This window comes from Rhea americana, unplaced genomic scaffold, assembly GCF_003343005.1.
Source record: "Rhea americana isolate MKP2758 unplaced genomic scaffold, rheAme1 scaffold_58, whole genome shotgun sequence".
Lineage (NCBI taxonomy): Eukaryota > Metazoa > Chordata > Aves > Rheiformes > Rheidae > Rhea > Rhea americana.
Genome location: NW_028186734.1, coordinates 360,130 through 387,653, shown reverse-complemented (window position 1 = coordinate 387,653; position 27,524 = coordinate 360,130). Strand labels below are relative to the sequence as shown.

The window sequence follows — 27,524 nt, the reverse complement described above, 5'->3', positions numbered from 1 at the left end:
GCAGCGCAGGGCGGGCGGCGGCGGCGGCGGGCTGGACCTCGGGGCGGGCTCGGCGGGGGGGTCGCCGGCGCTGTCCGGGGGCCAGGCCCGCCGCAGGAAGCAGCCGCCGCGCCCCGCCGACTTCAAGCTGCAGGTGATCATCATCGGCTCGCGGGGGGTGGGCAAGACCAGCCTCATGGAGCGCTTCACCGACGACACCTTCTGCGAGGCCTGCAAGTCCACCGTGGGTAAGGGAGCCCGCCGGGCCGCGCCACGCTCGTCCCGCGTCCCATCTCGTCCCTCCTATCCCCCTTGCCCTCCTRAGGGAGAAGGCCGTCTGCGCCTCTGTGCTCCCCGGCCTGGGCCACGCTGCCATGCTGCCTGGCCGCGCGACGCACAGATTGTGCACATGTGGGTCTTGGTTTGGTGGCCTTCCTAGTTGGCCCTTCTCCCTCCTTGTTTTCGGTATGTTGAGCGCCTCTCGCTTCTGTGCACTGACCCTATACATACCCTTCTCGCATGCATGCAGGTAGGGTGCTTTAATCCCTCATTCCCTTTAGAGCAGTTACATAGCAGTCCCTTGCACTTGTCTGTGTGTTGCATTTGGTCGCGTTAACCTGGGTGGGTTGTTTGGTCACAGAGTTGGTCTTTTTAATGGGAATGCGAGCTGGGACATTCATGAAGCTTATGATAAGAGAATCCATGGTGTCAGGCCTTCCAACTCTTGATTAGGAGATTATAGGAATCCTAGTTATCTTTGCAGATTTTTCAGAAGGTGTGCAGTACCACTGTTATTAATAGTGAACAAAAATTATTGCCACTAAAAAGCATCAGGGATGATTGTTGAAGCACATAATTGCATCCTGAAGTCTTCGATGTTGTATACAAGGCAGTTGTTAGTATTTCAGGAGTTAAAAACTTGCACAGTGTGTATACAGTGTAGTCAGTGGGAGCTGAAATTCTATTCCAGACCACAGCCTGGTTAACTCGAGCTTCTTGTTGGGCCTTCCTCAAGAAACCCTCTGTGAAACTAGATCCAGGGAAGTTCTTGTTTTGTTTCTGAAGAGTACCATTTTGAGCATATGGGGTGTTTTGCTTCTCATCATACAACAAACTGCAGAGCAACCTCCTGGTTTTGCAGAATGGCTTGTTACTTGTTGTTTAGTCATTCGTATAAGTCTTTGAGGTAATTTAATGCCTGCTGCTTTTTAGTGTATGAATGTGTAAAGGGAGGAAAACAAGCTAGTTAGCCTGCATTGTTATTACAGACTATCCTTGAAGCTGAACTTTTGAGTTCTGCAGCAAGGTGGTGGTTAAATCTGTGTCACTGTAAAATACATGTGCTTGGCTTAATTGTAGCTTGGAATGTAACAAATTGTGAAGCATCTGATGGAAAGTGATTATATTGCATTTTAGAAACTGAGCTATTGCTATCCAAAGCTATCTTTCAATGACAGAATAATATACAGTTGCCCTTGCTTTAGTTCTAATATGTGTTTTGCAAGCTTTTTTATCCTTTCCTAGATCTTCTAAAAATGTAAGTTTGGTAGCACTATGGTTTTTCCTCCCAGCAACTGTACAATTTTGTTTTGAAGTCAGTAACTTAACCTCTTAAATAGGTAGTAATAGTGTGTTAGAGGCATCATCCTCAAGTGATGTATTTAAAATGAAGAAATGCTGATGGCTTCCATAGACTGATGTTAGTTAAATATATGATACAATTGAGGAAGTAGAACTAATAGTGGAACGTATTCATCATAAATTCTCCAGGACTATGTATGTTGTGTTAACCTTACGTGCATCTTCTTTGGGTTGACTTACATTAAATGTACCTTCAAGGTTGGATAGTTCTCTCTAACCCTATCCTGATGCAGATTTTGAGAAGTGAGAGGAGGTACTCTAGTCCAGACTTCCARTCTGGTGCCTTGTAAGCAAAACTGATTTGTTAGATAAGTGAGACAGTGATTGAAGCAGAGAAGCTTCCTTATTTTAGAAAAAAAAAATGGGAAATTAATGGTGGTGTGCTGCTAGACAGAGTATTGTGTAATGTTTGAGTATGAAGTGTGCCAACATAAAATCAGCATAGGGAAATCAGCTTGTGCCRGAATACATGTAGAATGGCTTGACAGTAGTGGCATTCTTTCAAGGTTTTCTAACTAAAATTGTGAGCTGCTGAGATATCCTCAGGTCCTTTGACTGCTAAATGAAAGAGCTTTTCACAGCCATGATTGAAAGCTTTCGCYCTTCTTTTTTGTGCTGTAGAGTAAGGAGGAATAACCTCCAGTTTGTATGTTTTTGTGTAGATTGAAAATAATCCATACTCCAAAATGAACTGAAGCCAGACTTTGATCTGCAATTCCAATCACAGAGCTCTTCCCCTCAAACCATTTATTGGGCTTTTGAGAATTGTAAATAGAGAATGTGTTTTGAAACATTGTTGAAAACCCGGTGAATGATCCAGTTTCAGAGGAAATTCTGTAGGCTGAATATACCTTGAGATATCTGAAAAGATTGTGTAACTGAAAGAGTGTTATTATTTGCCCTATCTTATTTGTAAAGCTGTATTTTAAATAGAACACTAGAATACCTAGTTACCCCCTCAACTTGATATTAATAGTCTGAACCTTATTTTTATATTGTATTTAAGCTATTAGTTTTGGAAGCATAGGCCGAACGAAACAGCATTTAGCAACTTCATTTTTTATGTGAAAACGTACAGGTTACTCAGTGGTCTTTTCTTATAGCAGAAGGATAGCAAATGTGACTGATAAAAGCTTAGAGTGCCCAAGGCTTATTAGAAGCTATTGACTGTTTCCTAGCCCCAGGTGTTTAAGATAAGCAATGCTAGGTTACTGGAACATAGAGTGTTTCTACTGAAAGCAAGAGGTAGTATTCAATTAAAAAAAGAAGATATTTTAATATTAATTCACAAAGACTACATTACCAGATTGGAAAAGAAAATTCTGTAACAAAAACAAATCAACATGTCTTCAGTCTCTTCTCAAAATACTGTAGTTCTTTGAAAGTGTTCAAAAATAGCGTGGCAGATTTCAACACAATATTCATAGCAACACATGATGTGCTGCTGATCTAAAAAGCTTTTGATGTATTTATTTTGGGCTTTAAGTTAGTTGCATAGAATATTGTGTCTACTTAATCTGCTATTTACATAGTACTGACGATACTCAATATGCTCAAATATTTACTGATTTGGAGCACTGATGTCAACTGAGAAATGGATGTTGCTGTTTACAGTTTTGTGTGCTTGAATGTTTGTTCTTACTATTGGGTTRTAACTTGTTTGGGGGAAGGAAATTTACTTTTTATCTGCAGTGATCTAAAATTGCTCTGCTATTTGTGCCAGTGTTAAATCCAAATAACCTGTTAGTAGTTCAGGTAACATCTCTTCTTAAATGGAAGAATGTTTGTGCGGGGATGATTTTGGGCATCATACTAACTTTGTCCACAAACATATGTATACTTTTAAAATTTATCTCCATTAATGATTTGTTATTTGACCTCCATGCACTTATTAATATAGAATTTCTGCTTAGAGATTTTTAGGACTCTTGACAATTAGAAACAAGTATGTGAAATTAGGCATTAAAAAGAATGATCTTTCCAAAAGGTAGATACCCTCTTTCTGTGAGAAAGTTTGAAGATGGGTGGTGGAAGGAAGAATGYTTGCCTTTTGCTTCTTCCTCCCTCACTTTTTTTCTCCAAAAGTAGTCTCCTCAGAGAAATATATCTCTTGTAACAAAATTACTATGGAGAACTGATAATTTTGTATATTAATTAAAAAGAAAAATCTGCTATGTGTCCCTCTCCCTCCTCAGAGTTTTTACTTGTCAAAAGGCAATTTCCCTTCCCAGCTTCTCTTTGAYGACTACTCAGTGCCACAGCTGTATATCCTATCTACATCTACCAAATCTTAGCTCCTCCCARATCTTTTTGTGTTTTTTCTTCCATGACAGATCTACAAAATTCAATTGTTATTTCCTATCCATCCAGTTTTGCCACAGGTGCTACATTTCTGTCATTTTAATCTTGGAGCCTGAGGCTCCTGCTCTCGCAAATCTGAGGCCTTGACCTGATTAATTCTAAGACCCCTGACTATCCTACTCCTTCAAGTCAAATTGAGCTCCTCTGCTTTACCCTTACCCCCAGTTTATTTCAGAGACTTGGTCTTACCTTTAACTCTTCCTCCCATGTAAGAAAGCGTCCCAGGAGACATGACTTGCCTTTGGTAACGTAAGAGCAGTTTAGGTGCTTTGTACAGGCTCATTGCTGGCTCCTTTAGCAGCTGTTCACAGGGAACTGCACTACCACTTGTAGTGAATACTAAAGCTTCCTTCAGTCATGATTTACGAGAGAAATCATAGGCTGAGCTATTCAGCTAAGCTTGTAAATAAGAAGTTTTGTTGTAGACTGGGATGAGAATATTGTGATCTGTTTTGGGCTAATTGCAGCTTGTGGGATCCAGATGGAGAGCATACAAATGCACTGTAGTGAGAGATTGCTTTTGACTTCACAGAGCATGGTCTTTGGCCTTGTTCTGCCTTAATTTGATGTTACTGTGAAGTGCTATGTAAGCTGGAAACTCATTTGATTTACAGAACTCAGTAGTGTCTTTCTTCCAAGTAGTCTATTTCTTATCAGTTATTCTTAACATACTCCTATCMATGCAAATACTTGACTTCCATCAGTAAACAATAGGAATAGTGGAAACTTCAGGCTTAATTTCTATCAGAAGTCTTGTGTAAGGCAGCTTGTTTTTATACATAATTATATATGGAAAGAAATCTATATAGATAYTCTTTTATTATTATTATTTGTCACCATTCAAAGCCTTTCTTAACTGTAACAGTCCTAAAAATGTGGACTAATAACTTGAAAGTTATGGGTCATACCTGTAAACCTTTTCTTCAAGAATGCCCTAGAGAATCCCCTTCAACCTCATTCTGTTTATCAACATTTTGGGTCCATACTTGGAATTTAGCATACTTTACTGCATTAGGTGTAGTCAGCAATTCTTTGCATAGGTAGTCATTTGAGTCCCTAGAAGAAGAATATAAGAATAAACTTATATTTTAAAGTAGGAAAACATAGTAGGAAGATGATACAAATTATCAGGGTTCAGAAATGGGGGTTTAGGGCCTGCTGTTTATTTAATTACCTAGAGGTTGTTCAGATGAGTAAATTTGAAATTCACTTTTTCCTTCATTTGTAAACTAGGTATCATCATGACCTGATAGAGATATTCAGGTACTGGGTTATRTCAACACTACAGGACTGTCTGAACAACTTGTAGCCCATATACAAGATCAGCACATGTACGAGAATATGCAAGTAAAACAGAAAAAAAGGTAAAGCCCACTTGAATGGCATCAAATATGGAGGAGTTTGTTTTGTAAGGAGACTGGAATGCAGCTGTCAAACTCAGTCCAGGCTGTGAACAGCTGAGAGTGTCAGAAGCAGTACAAAAAAATGTAGAGGGCATATGATTCTGAGTTATAGACTTCCATATTTCTGTCTGGAAATTATAAACTTAAATATTCATTTGATAAAAATAGTGCATGCACATTCTGCAGAATATTTGTGCTTTTTAGATAAACCATAAAATGGAAGACAGAAAATTGAGAGTGGCTAGGCTACCTTAGCAGCTAGGAATATTAATCCTCTCTGTTGTTTAAGATTACTACTGTTTAAGAATATATAGCAGTGTTTTTACAACTTATTTCTTYTGATACCCTGAGGCATGGGAAACTTGATATCCAAAATAGAATGCAGAATTCAGTACTCATTTTGAAGTAGATTCTCCTTTTTTATAATTTGGACAGTATAATGCATTAAATTCAATCTTCCTGGCCACTGGGTAGTTGTAGACCGGCAGTTCACTTTTTGTTTCAGTTCTGTAGTCAGGAGTTTCAAAAATACTTTTCTTCAGGAAGGCCCCAGAGAATCCCCTTCAACCTCATTCTGTTTATCAACATTTTGGGTCCATACTTTGAATGTAGTACTGTAAAAAGTTTCAAAAGCTTCAGTTCTGTGAAAGGCATTATAATTGTCAAATATTGTCAATTAAAAGGGAACAAAATGAGAGCTTTCAAATTGAATGAAAATGGAGGAAGTATCAAGCATCTGAAATGTTTATAAACTGCATTGTTGCACTTCCAAAAACCTCAGGTAGCTTTCTAAAAATGCATTGTAATTACACCTTTAAAATTTAGCTATTGTACGTATTACCTTTCTTTTCGTTGTTGGTATGTCTGTTTCATTCTTGTTTGTAGTACAGTTGCCAGTTCAGATGCATGTAGACTTTTATTTTAGGCAAGCAGTCTCAAGTTTCTGCATGTTAATCATTCTAAAATTACACTTAAAAGTTTTGTGGACAACTTGCATTACCTGCCTCTAAAATAAACCCTGAACTGGCTCGTGTGTGACTAATACTTAATGCTCCTAAATCTTTTTTTAATCTTTAAATTTATAATATACACCTTGAAAGAGATTTCCCCTTCAGCATTTTTTAAATTAACTGCATTTCTTACAGCTTCAAGTAAAATAAAATACAACGTTTTATATTTTTCCCTTAAAGGTTTTTGTAAGATTTTTTTTTTTTCCTCCTCCCTCRCCCTCACTCCATATACCTTTTGTAATTGTTTGGAGCATGTTCATATAGTCCTTATCCTCCTCGCCCCAACAAGGGGGTAGAAATTAGTATCAAAACCATTGAGCATCTATTCATTGACCAATAGTTCTGGATACTGTAGTCATGAGTATTTGTGTTGTAATTAGTATTTATTTGCAGACCAGGACTTCATTATACTTGACACTGTACAAACTAGTAACAGAGATGGTTCTTGCCTCACAAAACACATGATCTCAGTCATTGATTGTAGGGAAAGCAAGGAAATTTGTCTGCATAATGCTGTCAGATGTCCAAATTAAACAGTCACAGCCTTTGAATTATATGCAAATTCTAATGGTTGCTTAGTATGCAGCCTTTGAATTTTTAAACTGTATTCCTCTAAACATGTTCTGATTATTTTTCACTGATTGAATTGCTTTGATGGGAACAGCTAATAGGCCTCTGAAAACATAGTCTATTGGAATTGATTTTGGTTAGGTTTTTTGTGTGCTCTGTATGCGTCGTCTTTTCCAGCTTCTACTTAAACTTTGTGATTTGAAAACAATTTCCACTTCCTTTTTTGCCACTTTAACAAAATAAATAGTTAGGTCAGACTCTTACTGAAAACCTAAATACAAAATCTGTGAAAAGAGAAATCTCTTMGCTATCTTTTTTATTTCTAAGCAAATTTATTTAGTTTTAAATAGAGAAGCTAGTCCCAGTTATGTGTGTTTCAGTGTGTGCTTTATTAGATAACTTTTTATTCCTATATGGTACAACAAATGAGTATACTTTAATCTGTTCTGGACTAGACTTGGGCAGGGGATGTAGTCTGGAACAGTCTCACATTTGGTTCAGTGAGAAGATAGGACAGTGATGGGCCCTTATCTAGAACTTCGTTAGTGCACTTCTATTTTGAGTTGTCTGTTCTTTCTTTTAGAGATGTTTATTTTTAAAAGGCGTGCAGAAAGTTTTCTTACGTGTATGTTTAGTGTACTTTTAAGAAAAATTACAGTTTGCCTTTTATTCTAGTAGCCATATATTTTTCCTGGAGAAAGCATTGTACTTATTGTAGTGGGTGTTCTCCTGTGCATGGAGGGGAAAAATACATGTATGTGTGTTTAATGGAAAGTTCATTTTAATAACAAGAACAGTGCTCTTTACATAAAATTTTTAAAATACCTAACTAAAAATCTTATACAAGCCATCAAAAAGCCAAATATGTGGTGTTTTACTTAATTGCTTTTTTAACATATCCACCTTGAAGGGGAGAGGGGACACCCTCATTTGCTGTTTTAAGTGGTAGGGCAAGTTGAATCTGTGTAATTTGAAACACTTAATAAACACCAAACAAGAGACTGAGATCTGTATTTTTATACACATTATATTTTTCCATTAGTTCTTGCAAGCGCACAATGTTTATAGGTTATATATTTGGATTTCTGAAGGAGGTCTTGCCAGAGTAAAGTGGGTGTCAGTGTGGCATCCAAAGTGCACAACTTGAGTTCACAAAAAAGGAAAAGACTGTCAGGATTCTKCCTGTTCCTGTTTCTTTTACTCATAGTGTGAGTGTAATCATTTTAAAGAAAAGTGAATGTGCTGATTGCCAGTGATCCCTGTCAGACTGATGTATGGAGTGAGGTTGCCCCTTCATTGGGAAGGGGGTGATGACAAGCCTTTTGGTTCTCTTCACGTTGCTGCAGCCTGGCAAAGGACACTTCAGAATAATCATGAACATGTGTACCTGTTGGCTCCTCTGGCACGTGTACATTTGATTTCTTGTTGGGAATAAATTAGATTGTAAGGTTTTAAAATGCAAATAAGATAGTGTGAGGCATCCACTTAGTTGATTTTAATAGTGCTGATATCAGATAGCTCTTTTGGTGAAGCGCAGATTGGTATGCAGTGGTTTGCCAGAGTTGCGGCAGCAAAAGAGGCTTTTGAAATCCTTTATTTTTAAAAGCGTTGTTCAGATTTAATGCAATTGTCAACAGTAATTATTGATTCCTCTCTTTTACTGAGCTATCTGTAAATTCACGTCCTGAGTTGTATTTGCATAATTAAGGACACAAGGTGTTTAGGTGGCTTGTTTATATTAGCTATTGTTGACATCTTTTTAAGAGGATGTTTGCCATAGTTAGGTGCGCACAGTGGGGAGAATATTGTGTAGCTGTGCTACTAAGGTATAGTGCCAGGGCTAGTAATCCCTTTCTGTCAATGTACACAACCTTCTGGAGGGCTTCTTAGTTCGTCACTCTTGGTACAACTGTACAATTTCAAGACTGGAGCAGCCTCTGGCAGGGTTGAACATGGATGGATCTAATGAACAAACTTCATGAACTTGGGCTGTATTTGTTTTAGGATCTGCCATAAGAAGTAACTGTGCAAGCACTACAAGTGTCATTACAATGTGAAACTTGAATGAATTCTGACAGCTTTCTTGTCCTTAACAGGCCTTAGAATGATGTCTAACAACACTAAGAAAGATACGTTTTGCTGAGAGCAGCTATAAATTAAGAGCTTGTTGAACCAAGGATTTCAAATAACTAGTCAACTACTGCTGGCATCAACACTGGGTTANAAAAAAAAAAAAAAAAAAAAAAAAAAAAAAAAAAAAAACCACCATTTTCTAACAGCAGACTTAATACTTTTCACTATACTGTACTAAATAGAGGGGCTTAAAGGACTGTTTGTAGTTATTTTGATGAAGAATGGGAGATTTCAGCAATTGGTGCAAATAGTGCATTCTACACCTACAACTATAAAGAATTTGTAAGACTGTTCTTTATGCTCAGTATTTGTGAATGGAAAGATCTAGGTCTTGCATCTCAATGTGATACAAGACCAAAAAGTGTATGTTATCTGTAGTAGTGGAAAGTATTAATTTYCTGATCAACTTTTTAAGAATATTATATGTTTTTCCTCTTGCTTTTAATAACTGAAGCAATTGTATGGATAGCAAAACTTCTCATTTAGATGTTTTCCTTGACCTTAGACTAAATTGTTTCATTTAACGTTTTGTAATGTGATGAGATGATTTTTAAAATTTAAACTGAAAGCAAGTGATTGTGTTGTGTTGTTTTGAGTTTACACAGAGATTAGTAATTTATTAAATACAATTATCTTTGGCTGCTCTGTGGTAAAATGTAGTGGTAATGAAACCTTACAAGTATAGGAATTCATGTGTTTCTTCATGTGCAAGGGGAATGTTGCCAGTTTTTTTTTTCTTCAATATTGGCAGACGAAGCTTTTGGTATTGTGTTGATGCTTGCAGAGCATTACTAATTATAAAAATCAGTTGAACACCTCTGCTTCATTTTGGCAAGCCATCTGATTTAAAACTGCTAAATGATTCAAACAGTTCTGTAGAAGAATATGCGTCTCCAAAACTGTTGCTGTTTTGCCTTTTTCATTGCAAAGTCTAACAGCAGGGGAATGCTTCATAGTGTGACTCTAAGATGGTATATAGAAAGCTCTGCCTCTGAAATAACACGATTTGGTATTTATTTTGAAGCAATCTTTTTTGATATGGAGGCTCCTTCTCCACTTCAGTTAGGTGGGTAGGTTGTGCTTACTACTTCCATGAAGTCTGGAGTATAAAATTTCTTTTAATACAACTGTTGTTTTTTCTCCCTCTAGTTCGTTATTTTCTTTTAAAAAGAAAACACTTCTTATGTCTGGGTTTATGTAAGACAGCAGTGTATAAACCACTTCTTTAAAACTTTTTTTTAAKGAATTGATGAAATTTATATGAAATTTTTATGATAATTTGTAATATAATTTTGGATCAGAGCTGATTTACACTTTTTTTTTCTGTGACAAGAGGGCTTTTTCTTTACACAGCAGAATTGTATTGCTCTGAAGCTCTTCTACAAGCATAACTGTTAGCATAGGACAAGTGTACTACCTGTATAAGCATCATAGACTGTTTTTCCTGTTGATGTTTTTGTGGGAGGTAAAAAGTGTGTGTGGGGGGGGTAGGTTCTTAGATGAATGATAAATCATCTAGTAGCTTGTATATGAGATGTAATGACAAGACTGGGAATTGGGGTTCAGATATGGGGGCAATTATATTCAGACTTTTTTGAGGAAGGGAGAGGTTTAAACCAATTTCTTACACTGCTCTGATAGTTAACACTGATTATCTCCTTAGAGATTAAAGTCACTGACTTACTGAAGACAATGCTGTGACCTTTAAAACAGTTGCATTTTGTAATTTAAATGGAAATATCTAGAGAAAAGGTATTTAATGGGAAAAACAGGTGGTTAATTTTTTTTAATTACTGCTTTTCTATTAATATTTCCTGCATTTTGTATACTAGAGCATAACCAGTCAATTTCACTTTCTTCTATTTTGCACTCATGCAGAAGCTAGTTTTTCAAGAATGTAGAAAGATATTTTAAAGACAAGATTAATAAAAATTTTGAATTTCTAATCACTCTAATTTCAATTTCTGTCTGTGTTTCTGAAAATTTCCTTTAAAATTGTAGACTGCACAGTTCAAAACAGTTTAGTATTTTAGTTCTTGCACTGGTCAAGGGCTCTACTGATGAACGAATGGGCTATGTTTTGGTAGGCAGACTAGACACTTTTAAGGGCATGGGGAAGGATAAATTTAATAGTGGTAAATGTAATAGTACTTTTATCACTGTGTAGTGTACAGTTTCAAGCTGTTCAAAGAGATTTTTGTCTAGGGGAATGAAGATCAGCTCTCCTACCACATATTTAATCTTGCTAAAGAGTGATAGTCTGCTCTGCAAACTAAAAATAGAATTGAAGTTATCCTTTGTATGACCATTAGTAAAATTTAACTTTTTAAAACTTAGTCCACTTTATTGTTGCAAAGCAAATATAATTAACTGGTCTTACACCGGCAACTTTACTAATGTGATTATCTTTAAAACCACTTTGATATAAAGATGAAGTCAACAATGTGCAATTGGTTTTCAAGGTGCAAAATATACTTTCTTCTGCTTAAGTTTTTCAGAACTCCTGAAAAACTTATATTAGGGACAGATTTGATCCTTTCTGTAGAAGTTATAGTCCAGTCTTGATTCTAATGAATAAACAAATAAAAACAAGTAAACTGTGATTCTTAGCTTTTAGCCAGGACAGATAATATTAGGAAAAATGAGTGTCATTTCTGTAAGATAAAATAGAAATCTTTTCATTCTCATCCTTTTTCTTGGTATACACTTTTATGTGAAGTAGCAAGTGTTTCCTACACAGTATGCTTCTGCACTTCTGTGTGCGTTTTAAGTGTACTAGTCTGAACTGTGCTCTCTTGTTTTATTTCCCCCCTTTTGATTTAGCACTGGTGTTCAGAAGGAAGAACTGCAGCAAAAATCTTCGTACAAGCGTATAGTAAAATGAACAAGTTAACAATCTACAAATACTTTGATATCTAGGATATTTATATCCTTAAACGTGCTTGTAGTTGAAGTAGTATCCTTTTGTGTCTAGGTATTGTTTGATCATACTGTCTTGTGTGTTGGTTGCCAGCATAATTTTTAATAGATTTTTTTTTAAACTTACTGTATTAGAGAAGGTCTTTATGGTTTTATTTACAATATTTAGCTTACATTCAAAATGTGACTGAAGTTTTAAGATGCTGGAGAGAAGTACCATACAGATATAACAGCAATTAAAAAAATCAAGTACTCTAAATCTAAGCAATTTGCTAACAGACATTTAAAAGAATTAATAATGGCAGTGCTGACAAACCCTGTAAAACCCAATTACAGTTTCTCACTTCTACTAAAGTGTTTTGCAAATGCTAAACATCCAGTCTGGGAATCAGATGAGCATTGCTCTCGCTTCACAGACAAGCAGAGCTGATGTGGAGAATTTGGTTTTACTTTGTGCCCCAGGGCRTCTGTGCCTGTTGAGAGTAGATCAGGCTTGTCCTTGACAATGAACATGTGAATAAGGGGGAGGGGGAAAACAAAAAAAAAAAGTTATGCCCCACTGTTTTACTATTATGTTGATTTTTACCTGGTGATGAGATTGCTGCACAAAGTGGATGGTTTATGTTGTGATGCTGCCAACTAGGCAGCTCTCAGACTATACAATGCTTGTCAAATCCCCATGGTGTTGCTGAGGTGGCCCACAGTGGTGTGAACCCTCCTGCTTCTTCAGACTATTGCAAGTTGATATAAAATACCTTTCCAAACACAGAAGTAATTACACCCTCATTACTTTTGCTTCTTATTTCCTCCTTTTCTGTTTACTGTATTTTATTTATAGGTGTTGATTTTAAAATCAAAACAGTAGAGCTAAGAGGAAAGAAAATTAGATTACAAATCTGGTAAGTAAAACAAATGTGCAACCAGCAGTATGTTTTAATTTTTATGTTCTGGCATGAATCAATATGCTTGTCTAATACTATTAACTGTTGCAAGCTGGTTTAGCTCTTATCCTTTTGCTCCTCTCCTCCATTCCCACATAACTTAAGCAAAAACAAATGCTGCTAGACTTTTGYGAGGGTAAAGGAGGAGGAGAAGGATATGAATTTATAAAATGGACATAAGTGTAATTACTCAAATATTCATACATCATAGATCTCAAAGCCCTTTTTCTAGAAGAATGAAATCTACCCATGAAATAGCATACAAGTTCTACAAATAAAAAAGAGTAACCAAGTTAAATAGAAGACACTAGAGAAATTGTATTTGGCTTTTATTTTCTTGACTGTTTAAAACTGGCATTTGTTATAACAGCAGTTATAAAGTAAGCATGAAGTGTTTTCTGAACTGCTTGCCTGAGATTTGATATAGGCAGTGCTGTTCCTTTCACACTATATGAAATAACTTAGTCTTGAATGTCCTTCACTTTTAAGTGAATTTTATCTGCTGAACAGCACTGAGAAGTAAAATGATCCCATACAGATAGGATTGTGTTCCTTAACAGTAGGTACAGATGTGTTGCTGTGGCAAGCTCAAAGTATGAACTAAACTTTTCTTTTCTGGAGCAGATTACATGTTTCCTGACAAAGATTCTCTGAGTCAATGGTTGATGCAATTTATTGTTTAGAAATTATTTAGCATACAAGCTCCTTTGTTTTGCAGAGTAGCACAATACATAAACATTGTTATGAGAGAATAAACCAGCTATATTAATATACGTTATTCTAATCTTTTACTATATGGTCTAGTAGCTTAGCTTCAGTTTATTAACAGTGCATAATGATCATTGTAGTTAAACTGTTAAAGCTACTAACAATCCATAAAGTGGAGGAAAAAGCTCCAAATATACTCTGTTACACTTCTGGGATATTCTGGKGGTTTCTCGTTCTTAATTACATGGATGCAGTGAATTCAGCTTACTAACTCCTCTTGGCAGGTCACCATGAGCTCTGTTTGTCGCACCATGTGTCTGTCTTGCTTCCCTCTGAGTTAACTGCTGCTTCATCTTTGGTATCATCAGTCACCTAACACTTGAATGTTACTGGCATGTTTTCATCCATCATGTGTCCCTGTTTGGAAACCTGTGACCACAAGGCTGGCAGTTGAGCCAGCAATTGTTAGCCAGGGTCTACTGAAGCTGACAGAGGTAACAAAAACTTGTGGAGATGTGAAGATGTTACTGTACACTTATTAAGAGTTCTTACTTTGCAATGTGATAAACTTCTCAAACAACTTATTAATGTCGAATAAATATTTTATAGGAGAGATGCTTTGTTGGTAAGGACGTGTTTAAACCATTATTTTCCACATATTGAGAATATGCTAGTAGGATATATGAAACTTTTTTTAAAACAAGAATTGATAGGTTGCTAAAATGTGACTGTTGCTCCCTTGCAAAAGCCCGCTGAAGTGATGGACAAAACACAACATAAAGACAAAATATTCATGGATTTTAATATATTTTAAAATAAAACTTCCTGTCCCCAAACGTCACTTTCTCTTGGAYGTTTTCAGTTAAAATGCTCTTCTCATAGTTGACCCTTAAACTGTCTTGGTGTACTTGTAAATTTTTTGAAAAGCAGAGTAGATACCATACTTCAGGAAATTTTAAATTAGTAAAAGAAGTGGTTATGTATATTGCCTTTAGGAACTGTTATTCTAGCTTTACATGTTAGACTGAAAAATAAAAGCYGCTTAGAAAGTGAAATGCTTGGAAGTTTAAAAATGCAGAATTAAGTTGCTTTGGTGATCCTAGTTCAATGTGCTTTCATACTGACAAGGAGGCAGAATCAAGGATGCTTGGCATTTACGGTTGGTCTTTACCTGATTGCACTAATAGCACTACAGAATCCTGTATTACTCAGTGAATGGATCTCTTCTAAAGTTTATGCATATCTATTGCTTTAAAATGACTAAAGCCACATTTCAAGGTACCAAGTGTGCTTGATTTCTTTTTTCAGTCATTTAATTATTCTACTTCAAAAACCAAACAAGAGTAACTTAAAAATAATGTTTAACTTTAGTATTTTTATGGTTGTTTGACATTCCTCTCCACTCACCAATTTATCACCAGTGTTCTTCACAGACCTCTACCACTTGAATTTATGAAGAAATAGGAGGACTATGTTAAATATATCAATTAGAGTGTGAAACTTGCTTTCTAAAGGATGTTTTGCACATCTATCTGTTAGTAGAGGAGTATGCAAGTTGSACTATAGTAACTCCTGTTACTATAGGAAACTGTGTGCTAAAGATCATAGAGATTTCAGCTCTTGACCCTAGCCTATTGGTTCCTGTTCAGTTTCTGCCACCTTACAGTACATCTTCCCTTATTTCTCAGATTTCAGTCAGAGACTCCTACTCCTTTACATATGAAATAGTAGAGCAGTACTGAGCAATAGTGTTCATCTTCTCTATTCCAACCAGAACACCTTGAGCTGCCAGAATAGGTAGTTAAAATAAACCTGCTTCACTGTATTGCAGTTCTTGGATGAAGCAAGCTCAAGTTTTTTTGAGAGAAGTAGTACGTGTATGCAGCTTAGGCTGTGGGATAAAGTCAAGTAGAACCATCAGATAGTTTAAATGTCAAAGTGAATCTAAGCATATGCAAATTATTGGTTTTTCAAAACTTGAAACTAGGCCAAATAATAGGAAACATGCTTTCATGCTTTGGGGCATGGGTGTGCCAAGAGCTACTCGGATATTAGGGGGCATGAGTGTACCCTGAGTAATCTGGGGACCTCGCTAAGGCAAGCAGCAGCCTGTGCTGTCTTCCTCTTTGAAGTACTCCAGCTAGAAGTTGTGGCTCCATGTCGCAGTGCGTGGGCTGCTGCCAAGTAGCCAAAGGAGCTCTCTGGTGTTTCTTCAGATTTAATGCCCAAGGAAGCAGGAAAATGGCCTGATTTGCTTCTGAAGTTTGTTTGAATWGGAACATCTCATAAGAGGTTCCGATTCTGACACCTCAGAGTTTTCTAATAGGAAGTTCTGTTGGAAGATTTCTAAAAGGAGGAATAAATCTGAGAAAAGGTCCCCTATCCTGGAGTACAACAAAATGTAATTCTTGCTGTTCAATATTTATTCATATATGATTAAATATTTTCAGTATATTGATTCGAATATTTTTAGTATATATTTTGGTATATATGTTTATGGCTGGAAAAAAAAGCTCAGTTAGAATGATTTAAAACATTTTTAAAAATCTTGTCCGTAACTGCAAATTATTGACTTACRTGCTCTGAGCTTGTATAGAATTTAAAAGTTAAATCAATGTTAACTTTATATTTAAAAATATTTCCCTTTTCATGGCCACTTTACCACCACTGATTAAAAAAAATTAGTTTAACTTTAGAGCTAAAGATAGTTTTGAGTCTACTTGTTTGCTTCAAGCAACTATTTTAAATAGACACAAGAACATTTATTTAAAACAAATAATCCAATCTATTTCAGTTAAGACCGACTGTATTTGTATTGTATTCGATGCAGTCTGAAATAGTGACATTTATCACAAGTCAATATTTAAATAATATTTGAAAATGGGTTTTGTGGATTTTTGTAATTTGCTTTTGTTTAGTGTAATGTTTGTTTTTGGAGTAATGTCTAGTTTTTGTCACTAAAGTAGGAAAAACAACAGAAAAACAAAGGTTTTGGAGACTTGTTTGTTTGTTTCAATATTTTTTTTACAGATAACAAATGGTCAAGGAGTTATACAGTGTGTGTTTGTGATTACTTTGGTAATAAGCCTGTGTTTTTCTATTTAAAATAATACTGAAAAATCAATAAAGGAAAACTACTTTTAGTATTCAAAAGAAATCTTCTGCTGTATCTGAAATGATGCCAAATTATTGATCAAGTTACAGTAACTTATTGTTTGGACTTCTGGAGTTTGAATAAAAATGAACTGATATATGAGCACTTGGTATTATTCATGAAACTGCATAAAGTTAGTCCAGTTAAGTTATGTTCACCTCTTATTCCAGCTTTCTGTTGGTTCTTTGACAGCTGTCCTTACTAAAATACTCCAGCTGTTGGAGTGCAATAAATTGAGTATATAAAAAAAAAAAAACAAACTGAATTACTCTAACACAGGATAAGTATCTTATCATGAAGGTCATTTTAATGCAGATAAACTTTTAATTTTAGTTCTGCATTAGGGGATGTCAATTTTTTTCTCAGTATTGGAAGAATTTACTGTATGTTTTATAAAGCAGAAGATAGCACCAATCAGAAAATGAGAGATTTGGAAGTCTCCATGTGTAAGGTCAGCTTGATACTCGTCTCAGACTTGCAGCTTTTTTGGGTAGCTGGGGGTAGCTTCCTAAACTTACTGCCTAGCTGTAATTAATACTTATTTCAGGGACAATTTTCCAATTTTCGCCTTACTATTTGAATGGTAGCACACTGTTAATATGTTGTTAAAGATGCCAAATCAGCTTTTTTTCCTTCAGATTTTCTAAGGAAACTTAAAGGAAAGCACTGTGAAATTAATGCCTACAAGCCTGAAATCTGTTGGCTGATGTAATTAAAATTTGATGCAGCAGTAGAGGCATTGTGTATGTAAAGTGTGTGCAAATCAGTGGCTGCATTTTAGAGCAAAACAGAGAAATTCAGCCATAATCCACTAGAATGTGTGCAACTGGCAGGTGACAGTCAGTGACCATCTGGCCATTTAATGCATGTAGTGGGCAGCCAGGCCAGACATGGGTATTTTGAACCAGTCTCAAGACATGGTGTGTCTTACAGCCAGCAAGCCAGACTGCGAGGTATGCAGTATTTGGGTGAAGGACCTATTCATAGGGGAGTGCATGACCATGGTACAGCAGCAGAGAGGAGCAGCAGCCAGGGATACTGTGAAGCTCTCAAGAGCCCATGGGTGTTCTGGGGCRAGGAGGGGCTGTTATATATCAGAGACACCTGAAGATATGGCGCTGCAGGCTCAGGGAAACATCATGTGGGAGAGAACTAGAGTGGCAAAGAGTAGTGCACCATAGCTGGCTCCATCACTTGCAAGTAAACTTACCTGATGTGCTGATTGTTCCCTCTTCAGAGAGGGTGGTTGGATGTTAGTGTGCTTATTTCCCCTCTGTGTTTTTTGTATGTATGTGCTGGTGATTTGGTACTCAAAAGTAGCCTATTTGTGATGGATTTGGAAAACTTCCTTAGCACTGACATGGGGGCATAGTTAGGTGGCTCTAAAATAGCTTTTTTTTTTTTTTTTTTTTTTTTTTTTTTCTTCCCCTATGGTCTGATAGGGGCACAGAGAAGAGAGGGAACACTAGCGAGCAAAGAAGGACAACTTTTTCCATTGGTCTGGCATAAGCTAAATTTGATGCATTCTTCCACATCAGGTATACCCCTCCACCTGCCATCTAGCTATGTCTGCGCAGAATGATGGAACTATAGAGGGACCCCATTCCTACTACAATTGATCACTGGATTAGCAACAGATAGCAGAGACTGCTCTTCAGGATAGTAATTTGAGAAGTCTGTTTGTGAGCCCTGAAGCAATGTTATCCATATGTGGAAAATCAACGGTTCATACCAGAATTTGTAAATTTTTCACGTGATGAACTTTCAATGGATCTTCCAAAAAATAAATCTGGCCATAGTGAAGTAGTAACAGAAGAGAAAATAGAATTAGGGTTTTTGAATAATATTTATATATGTAATTTCAGCTGCCAGAACTTGTATTACTTTATTAAAAATGTTTCACCAGTGATAAGAAAGCAATTTATCAATTTTCTAAAACTAGTCTTAAATATTACAAGAGATCAACATTATTGAAACAGATTCTTGTTTTCACTTTCTATGAGCCCCAAAGATTTGTGTGAATGTGTTTGTTCAAGTATTGCAGAGAATGAGACTTAAAAAATAAAAATAGAGGTGATAGAAATTTATTCTTTTCTACCTCCCTACTTCATGTCTCATATTACAATACCACTGGCCTGCTGTGATGTATTAGCTGATATTTTTTGATGGACTGTGAAGTAAATACTTCAAATCTGTTTCTAGTGGTCAATGCTTTACTTTGCAAAATCACTAGTAAAGATTTGATGCTATCTAGTACATTTGTGACAGTTTTATGACAGGAGAAAGGGAAGTTAAATCAAGTGCTTGACTTTTAAGCCTATTTAATTAAGAACACCAAAGACTCTGTGAAGATAGGTTTGTGGAAATTTATTCTTCTACTTGTCTTAGTGCATAAACTCTTAAAAGAATGAATTCTTCAGGACAATCAATGTGGCATTTTGTACATGTGACTTTTTTTTTTTGGTAAAGTGTTTTAGCTCTCCATTGTTAACCTCATCCCTAAATTCATCCTCCTTTTGTCTAAAATGTGACTGCTGAATAGAGTTCCTTTTGAACTTTTATTCTGAGAGTCCCTACACATATGTGCTTACTGTCTTTTGTCCCCTCTGAGGAAAGAGTTTTGGTCTATCATTTGACTTGCCCTTATAGTAAAATTTCAAAATCACCCATTGATTCTGGGGGCTGAACTGAAGCAACTACTGTTTAATTTCATTGGAACACCTTGTAACTTATTTTCCAATTAAGATACTAGTCACATTTTAACAAGGATATCCAACTGCTATTTTTTTTAGCATAACTGCCTAAAAATTCCATAAGCAGGCATGATGATATGATTAAAAGCAGTTCATAGGTTTTTGTAGTTTGGTGAAAAATAACCCTTCCGTCTCAACTATTGTGGAATATAAACCACTGCTAGTATGGGCAGAGCGCTATTGTTGGTAAAAATAGCGAATACCTAGCATGCTGACAGTGAAAATGAAAATGCTATTTGAATATCTTAAGTTAGTAGATACAAATCTGATAGTATCTACTTCAAAAACCCCTACCAGACTAGTATTTTCATAAACTTCTGCCGTGAGCTCTGCATTAGTTTTAGGACCATAGTTTAATGGCTGTGGTTGATCCAGAGAGGCTCTGAAAGTTCAAATCACAGTGATCAATGCATTGCTTATATTATAGTTGGATGTCCTGCTGTCTAAGTCTGATCAGCATGTTTCCATTTCTGTTCTCATTTTCAGGGCTATTTTATTGACAACAAACAAAAAAACACAGCTTCATATGCTGATACATTCTCATTGGACAGCTTCATTCTCAGACACGTATAGAACTGTTCAGTGGCCTTTTTTAGTGAAGTTAGTATGGGATAAGTAGTTCTGATATAAAAGTTTATAATAGAAACTACATCTCCATTTTGTTTTGCTAGCAGTTCACACAAACAGAAGGAAATGCTCGGTATAGAATGTCTAATGGTTGTGGTTTTGTTTTTATTAAAATATAAACAAAGATACTCTATACTTTGTAAATTGGTGAAATATTTGTGCCAATGTTTGCTGCTGCTTCTTAGGGACACAGCAGGTCAGGAGAGATTCAACAGCATTACCTCAGCTTATTACAGAAGTGCCAAGGGAATCATATTGGTATATGATATCACCAAGAAGGAGACATTTGATGATTTACCAAAATGGATGAAAATGATCGATAAGGTAGGCCTTTACATTTTGGGAGGGGTGGGATTGGGTTTCTTTCGTTTTCAAATTATTTAAGAACTAATGTTTCCTCAAAGGGATTCTGTAAGGTTTTAAACAGCTTTGTTATACAATTACTAAACTACTGACTACTAAATTTCACTAGATTCTTTCAGCAGGGATTTAACATTCATGTGCTTTGATGCAAAGTGACAATCTGTTGCTGCTCCCACAAACTAGAGTTGTCATAATTAAAGTATCAGGGGAACCCTAACTTTACACATTTATTTGTGCATGGGGGGGAAAAAAGATGATTTTTCTTGTCTGTGAAATTAAGCCATTATATCCACTCTTAGATAAACTGAAGCATTTAGTTCTTAAGTAATGTTTTTAAAACGTGATTTAAAAGACTAAGTTGAAAATTCTTGAAGCAATGTCTTGAAAAACTTTGATACATGAACTGCATAGGTTTAGTAGTTGATTTGCCCAATTCTTTTTCATATTTTATTGGCAGTACAAAATCTTACGTTTTTAGGTTTAGTTAATTAAAAGTTTTAATTRCAGTACGCTTCAGAAGATGCAGAGCTTCTGCTAGTTGGAAATAAACTGGACTGTGAAGTTGATAGAGAGATTACTCGACAGCAGGGAGAAAAGGTAAGAACAGGTGTAATCGAATTGTGGTCCTTCTTAGGTGATAGTAAGAGAAAGGAGATTGTGTTCAGGTGAGTTAATTGACATTTGAGACGAATCCAGATTTGAGTTCATGCAGGTTGTAAATATGACTATATTTAAGATTGAGAACTTCCAAAATCAGCTAAGTAAATAGAAACTTCTGAGCTTTCAAATCTGTTTACTTTTATAAACAGAACTATTGTGGCATTGCTGCTAACCATGTTTTGTGTCCATGGCTACTTTTGTCCAGACTATTAGATGTAAGGAGCATATTGGTAGTGTTCTGTCAAAATCCATGTGGTGTTTACTGCCTCCTATAGATACACTGCTCCAGCATATACTTGCCTGTATCTTTGCTCTAAAGAATGAAGAAACTAAAAGTGATAATTGACTCCCAGTACACAGTAGGGTAGGGAATAGAAAAGTGTTCTGTTATACCATTCTTTTCTGTCTGGCATCAACCAGAAACTCTTCATGAAAGCTGCCCAAATTTCAGAGACTGAATTTTTTTCTTGCCCTTACACTAACTTGCCTCTTCCCTGTAGAAGGAACAAGTTTTAAACACTATCTGATGAATTTGGTTGCTATTTCCTCAGCTGGGATAGAGAAAAAATCCGAAAAGATCCGTGTTAAATACCAGTGCACAAAGAGCAAAGGCTGTAGAGCTGTCCATCATTTAGTTCACAACTGTAGCTTTTACCTTTTAAGATGGGTTTCTGAGTCTTTGAATCTATATAGAAATTGGAATTGGAGCAGTGGAGGACCATGTGGTGGTACTAAACATTATTGTGGACTGTATGTGATTCAATGTAGACTTTACAACAACCAGTAAAGTTGTTGTAAACAACTTTAAATCCTGATCTGATTCAGTATAACAATCTTGTTATTCAGTATAAACTTAAGTATAGCCTTATCTTCAGTATAATAGGTGCTTCAGTGATAAGTTTGCTCATCTCAGGTTCTCCGATTTTCAGACTCTCTCAATAAATCAAAAAATGTCTCCATCTATGAACATGGAGTTCTGGGAATAATATTGGTCAGGCTACTGTGGGAAGCTGTAGTAGATACTAATTACAATATATTGAGTGAAAAAATGTAGTAGGGCCGAATTGGTAGATCTGTTAGGTTGTCATACACCTGCAATTTCTTCCTTCATTATAATGCCTTATTACCCCCTTTTTGAGGAAGAGGCTCTGAAAGAGATTATAGTGAAGTCTTGGATTACAAATGAGGGAGATGCATTTTAGAGTAGGCAACAGCCCTGCTTGGTTACTTGGCTTGCCTTTGTTCCACCTTTCTTCTTCAAACTCCAGAAGTGCTTAAAAAAGAAAAATGGGGGGGGGGGGGAAGAGAGAATATGTGTTAGCATGACTCTCTAGCAGTGTCATTGATCAGACACTGTTGGTATGGATATACATGGAAGTTTCCCTTTGGCAACCTATGATGCTTTTGATAGTTAGGCTTTTGATATTGCAGAATTAAGGCTAATCTTTGCATTTGTAGTTCTCTTTTCTGCTTTTTTAAGATGGCTAATTGAGTGATGGTTAAATCCTGTGAAAAGAAGTTATTTTTAGGCAGTCTGCACTAATCTATGTCAATGGAAGACATAAGTCTACTAGGTTTAAGTCTGTAAAAATGCAGCCCAGATAGAAAACCATTTCTAGTCAACTAATTTTAAGTGAAAATTAGAGGTCTGACAGTATTTTCTGTATCTTAGAGATTCAATATTATTAGTTGAATTAGATTAAGCTACAGATTTGGAAAAGTTTTTAAAAGGTTTTGTAAAGAGTGTATATTTGCTTCTTTATGTAGTTATTTTATTTTCTCTTCCATCAGTTTGCACAGCAAATAACCGGGATGCGGTTCTGTGAAGCCAGTGCCAAGGATAATTTTAACGTGGATGAAATATTTCTAAAACTTGTTGATGACATTCTGAAAAAGGTAAAACATTCAGGTGGTAGTTTCTGTGACCACATAAAAGGTCAGTGTTTAAATACTGAATGGCTTCAGGTACCTGTTGGGAGGGTATAAAGCCAGGCTATGCACTGTCCGACTAAGTTTTTAGTTAATATGTTGTGGCCAGAGCTGTTTGCTTTATGTTCCAGTTCATAAATACTTCTGTTATACATCTGTTCCTATTTGCCACTACTTCACTTCACATCGGCAGCTGACTGTACGCTTGCTTGCTTTCATCTGCAGCCATAATTTCCTAAGCATGCCTCAGATTATTTTAGGAAAAAAAATCTACTTTATATTGAGTCAAACTGGAATGAGTGTTAAGATCTGTGGGAGAAGCAAACTGTCAGCAACTTGACTGACTTGATATATCACAGCAAGTGGAGGAGCAATCTTTGTGCAAGCTGYAAGAGCACCATAAAAGCACTGAAGTTCTGGATTCCATGTTCAGTTGTGAGATGTGGGTTTTGATCTTGGATTCATGTTTTAACTTATTAGTATGTATTTCACCTCTAGAGCAAGAGATTGTGTTGCTGTATTTGAAAAGTATCATTTTGTGATTCTGAACTGAAGTCCTGATGGGTTGAAGGATTTCATAGGGTTATTTATTATTGAAAGCCATTTTTCAATATTASAGTTACTTTAAGTGATGAATGAGCCAGCTAGTTGTGTGTTTCTACTGTCCTCTGTTTACATATTGTTAAACTGCTTAAAACTGATAGGAAAATTAGGTTGCACGTTTGAGACTGCAAACTAAAGTGCTCTTTGCCTTACTCTTTCAGGAGAGTTTCATTTATGTTATCCTAGAACCAAACTAATAAAAATGATGTTGTGAATAACGGTAGTTTTTTAAAATCAAGAGTTTTTTTGCATGGTAAATCTCAAGCATGTAATCAGTGAAAACCTACTAATAATCATCTAGCAAATTAAACTCTTTGAGAAATACCAAGTACCCTATTTAAAAGATAGGTAATGGCCGTTTATAGTTCAGGAAGTGATGGACTAAGAATAAACTATTTGCCCATAGCTGCCACTTTTCAAATATGAATTAGAATTAGATCTTGGGAGTTCCTTGTTTCAGTATTGTACTATATTAAATAAATTGTATTCCCCTTTTCGTAGTTGTCACTCCTCCATATCAGTAGCAAGATGCACAATAATTGGTATGGAAGCTTCTAAATTAAACTTTTTTTCCTTCTACTCCRTATTTTGTTGTAATTTGTATGTTTAGGAAGGGGCTTTATTTCAGCACTGTTTTACAACTTTTTTTCTGAAAGAAATTCTTAACACAGCTTACTCTAATATGTTTTCCTAGTAAGAACTGAAAGATTTATGTGTTTACATCGGCTGACTGAACTCTTGAAGCTATCTCCTTTTGTGCTGAGCTCTGTGCAGATGATTGTTCATAGATGATTTTTTTCTCTTTAAGATGCCACTGGATGTTATAAGAAATGAATTATCCAACAGTATCCTGTCCCTGCAACCAGAGCCCGAAATCCCGCCAGAACTGCCTCCTCCAAGGCCACATGTCCGTTGCTGTTGACTTGTTACTCCATATAGAGTGAAAAATAGGAGTGGGAGGGAAAAGAAAGTATCCTTACTACTCTGCACTACAATCATTTGGCAGTTTCTTGTTGCACTTTGTTATTTGAGTCAGAGCTACACACTAACTTGTAAATATGCAAATATGTAATCCTGTGTAGGATTCAGCTATAACATTTAATTATTACCCTCTCCCTCACAATTGTATTTCATTTATTGCCCCAGTGTTATATAAATATTGTACAGTCTGTGGGGAATTACCACACTTCCAGTCGAGGAGGAAGAGAATTAAATCTATACCTATTCCTGACATAAATGTTGTAATAGTTCTTGTTATTATAAACAGGCAGGCAGAAGCTCTTCTGGTATGAAGATAAGTATATGGTGCTTTGCTAACTATTTTAAAGATGAATTTTTTAAAAACAGAGGACTTTATGTACAAAGCTTCCATAATCAGCATTATGTTTCCTTTTAATGTATTGAAAACACTTTTGGCTGTAGCATCCTCTGCTGACTGGATTTATTGAAAAGCTAAGTTTAATTTCTGGCAGTCTCTTATTTATTTTGTTTAATGCTAAACCTTCTCCTTATGTATTAAGACATCACGTTTGGTGCAGGTCTAAGATTGCACTCTGAAATTACATATATAATTTTCTGCTTAAGTATAAACTTGGTTGCAAGAGTCATTAAGATTCAATAAAAATGGAGATGTAATCAACTCTAAATGAAGATATAAAAAGCAATGCTGCTGTCCTAGACAAATTCTTTTTATTAAAAAAAAAGATAATACATTTTCCTGTGTTAAGGAATATATATGCGTATTTGTCTGGACATCTGTAGGGTTGGGGGGAATGGGAAACTTAGGAAAAAAAATCATTCCACCTTAATGGTGGAAATTATTCCCATCAAGCATATACTGTGTTTCAGTTTTTGTCTGATAATGAATTTGTGAATTATATCTTTGGTATATCTTTTTTTAAAATGCACTGTTTAGTTGTGGTAAAACAGTAGATACATATTTGAATAACTTGGTGTGTCCTGAATGTTGTGGTATTGAAAAACATTGTGGTCTTTCTAAACTAATGAAGTGCAAATAAAATTTTGTATTTATGAATGACAGTGGAACTGCACCTGTTATTAGAATGGCAAATATCAAATGATGGATAAAAGGTAAAATCTGTTGTATGGAAAAACTCTTGTTTTAATTTTCTTGTGATTTGGTTTTCAGTGTAACAGTTCCTTTAGGTGTAGTCAGAAAAGCAGCGGACATTCGTTGTTCACTCACACCACTGCCCTCTTGGGATGACCTAGTCCAACTGAAACCATCAAATGGCATGTGACTGCTTGTCATGCTATCTTAACAGGTGGTTACAAAACTATTGATTACACTGGGAACACAAATATGAACCAATCTTTTCCAGATTACAGCTTCTCTGCTTTTCATTCCCTAGTGCTGGAACCCATTGTGCCACTTTTGCCACTGTTCTAGCATAAACACTGGTACTGACCAGTAAGGTATACCACCAACTTAAGCAGCTTCTTCTGTTATCTAGAAGTAAAAAAGACGCAAAGAATTGTTAACATTCAGAAATAAAATTGATTTTTTGAGCCCTTATTTCACTGAATAAGTTTGGACATTTTGAATACAATACCGTGTTGGTATTTAGCACACTGTTTTCAACTAACGAATTAAGGAAGCATGGTTGATATTTGTGCTTATGTCTTCTGCCACCTTGTGCCTAAGCAGTTTGCTTTTTTACTTAGTAAACTTATGGTTTACTATCATATTGGTAAGATAGAATCAATTTCTAAAGCACTTTTAGGATTTCTGGTAGTACTGTGGGCAATAGCAAGGAYGGAAAAACTATGGAAAATGAGTTTTAACTTGACAACCACTTTATTTTAGCTGATTTGTTTTTACGTGTACTTAGAAACTTGTGATTTTTTTTCCTGAAGTTTTTGAATTTAATAAAAGTTAAGAAACCTGACTCTAGATAACTTTCCTGTTTTAATTCTGTACTGTTTGTTTGTATACAGGTAGATTGGGACCCAGCCGCTGTTAGCAGAAATGAAAAGTCACTGCATTTGAGAAAGACATAGTTAAGCAAGAATGCTTAAATATATTTGGTTATTCATTGAAAATCATAAAAAGTTCAGGAAACCTGTTTGCTTTAGATCGATTGTACTATGAGCTTGAAGATGATGTTGCCTCCTGTATTTTTCTCTGCAACTTTTACGTGACTCAGAAGAAGTTCAGTTACGTCCTTGCTCCACCTGGCAGACACTTGCAGTGTGGTGGGGCAAGGTGCAAGAGAAAAATTATTCTTGTTGCTGCACTGCCTCACATGGAAGTTTAGCTGTCAGCTCTAGACTTGTTAACTTCTAATGAAGAACTATTTGAGTTAGTGGCCTGTACAACCATTGGGAGATGAAAGGATGAAAAAAGGCAAGCTACAGTCCTGCATCTGTTCTAACTTGTGGTAGCTGATCCTCATTCTTTAGGAAATACCCTGGTTAGAAGTAACCCATTTCAGTGTTCAGGATGTGTACTGGGGAGCTGTTTCCTTCTAATACTGAGCCCGATGTGCTGTACAGCTAGAACTTGTAAAATACCACTAGATCATCTGGTCCCTGCCAGTTTTCTTAAGCTGGAGAAAATACACAGCAGTTTCTTGACTCTCTTGAAATAGATCCTGTCTGTTGAATGGTCTTTTTGCTGTTTTCATCATGATAGGAATTAAATCCAGTAAATACCTAAAATAGCACGGTTTCAGTGGCATGTTCAGTTAGTGCTGTGGATTACAAATCTTACAGAAAAACTGAAGTTCATCTCTTATGAGATTGTTAAA

General features: G+C 36.0%; 1 protein-coding gene across 1 annotated transcript in view; it reads left to right on the top strand.

Annotated features, from left to right (window-relative positions):
* The window catches only part of RAB12 (RAB12, member RAS oncogene family), a 29,880-nt gene extending 3,215 nt beyond the window's left edge, over positions 1 to 26,665 (top strand). The window contains exons 2-7 of the mRNA XM_085319276.1: positions 5 to 227; positions 12,855 to 12,915; positions 20,385 to 20,523; positions 21,070 to 21,159; positions 23,014 to 23,118; positions 24,563 to 26,665. Of these exons, the coding sequence (XP_085175402.1) occupies positions 5 to 227; positions 12,855 to 12,915; positions 20,385 to 20,523; positions 21,070 to 21,159; positions 23,014 to 23,118; positions 24,563 to 24,676 (732 nt within the window). The 3' untranslated portion in view covers positions 24,677 to 26,665. The remainder of the gene's footprint in view (positions 1 to 4; positions 228 to 12,854; positions 12,916 to 20,384; positions 20,524 to 21,069; positions 21,160 to 23,013; positions 23,119 to 24,562) is intronic.
* The last annotated feature ends 859 nt before the right edge of the window (positions 26,666 to 27,524 follow it).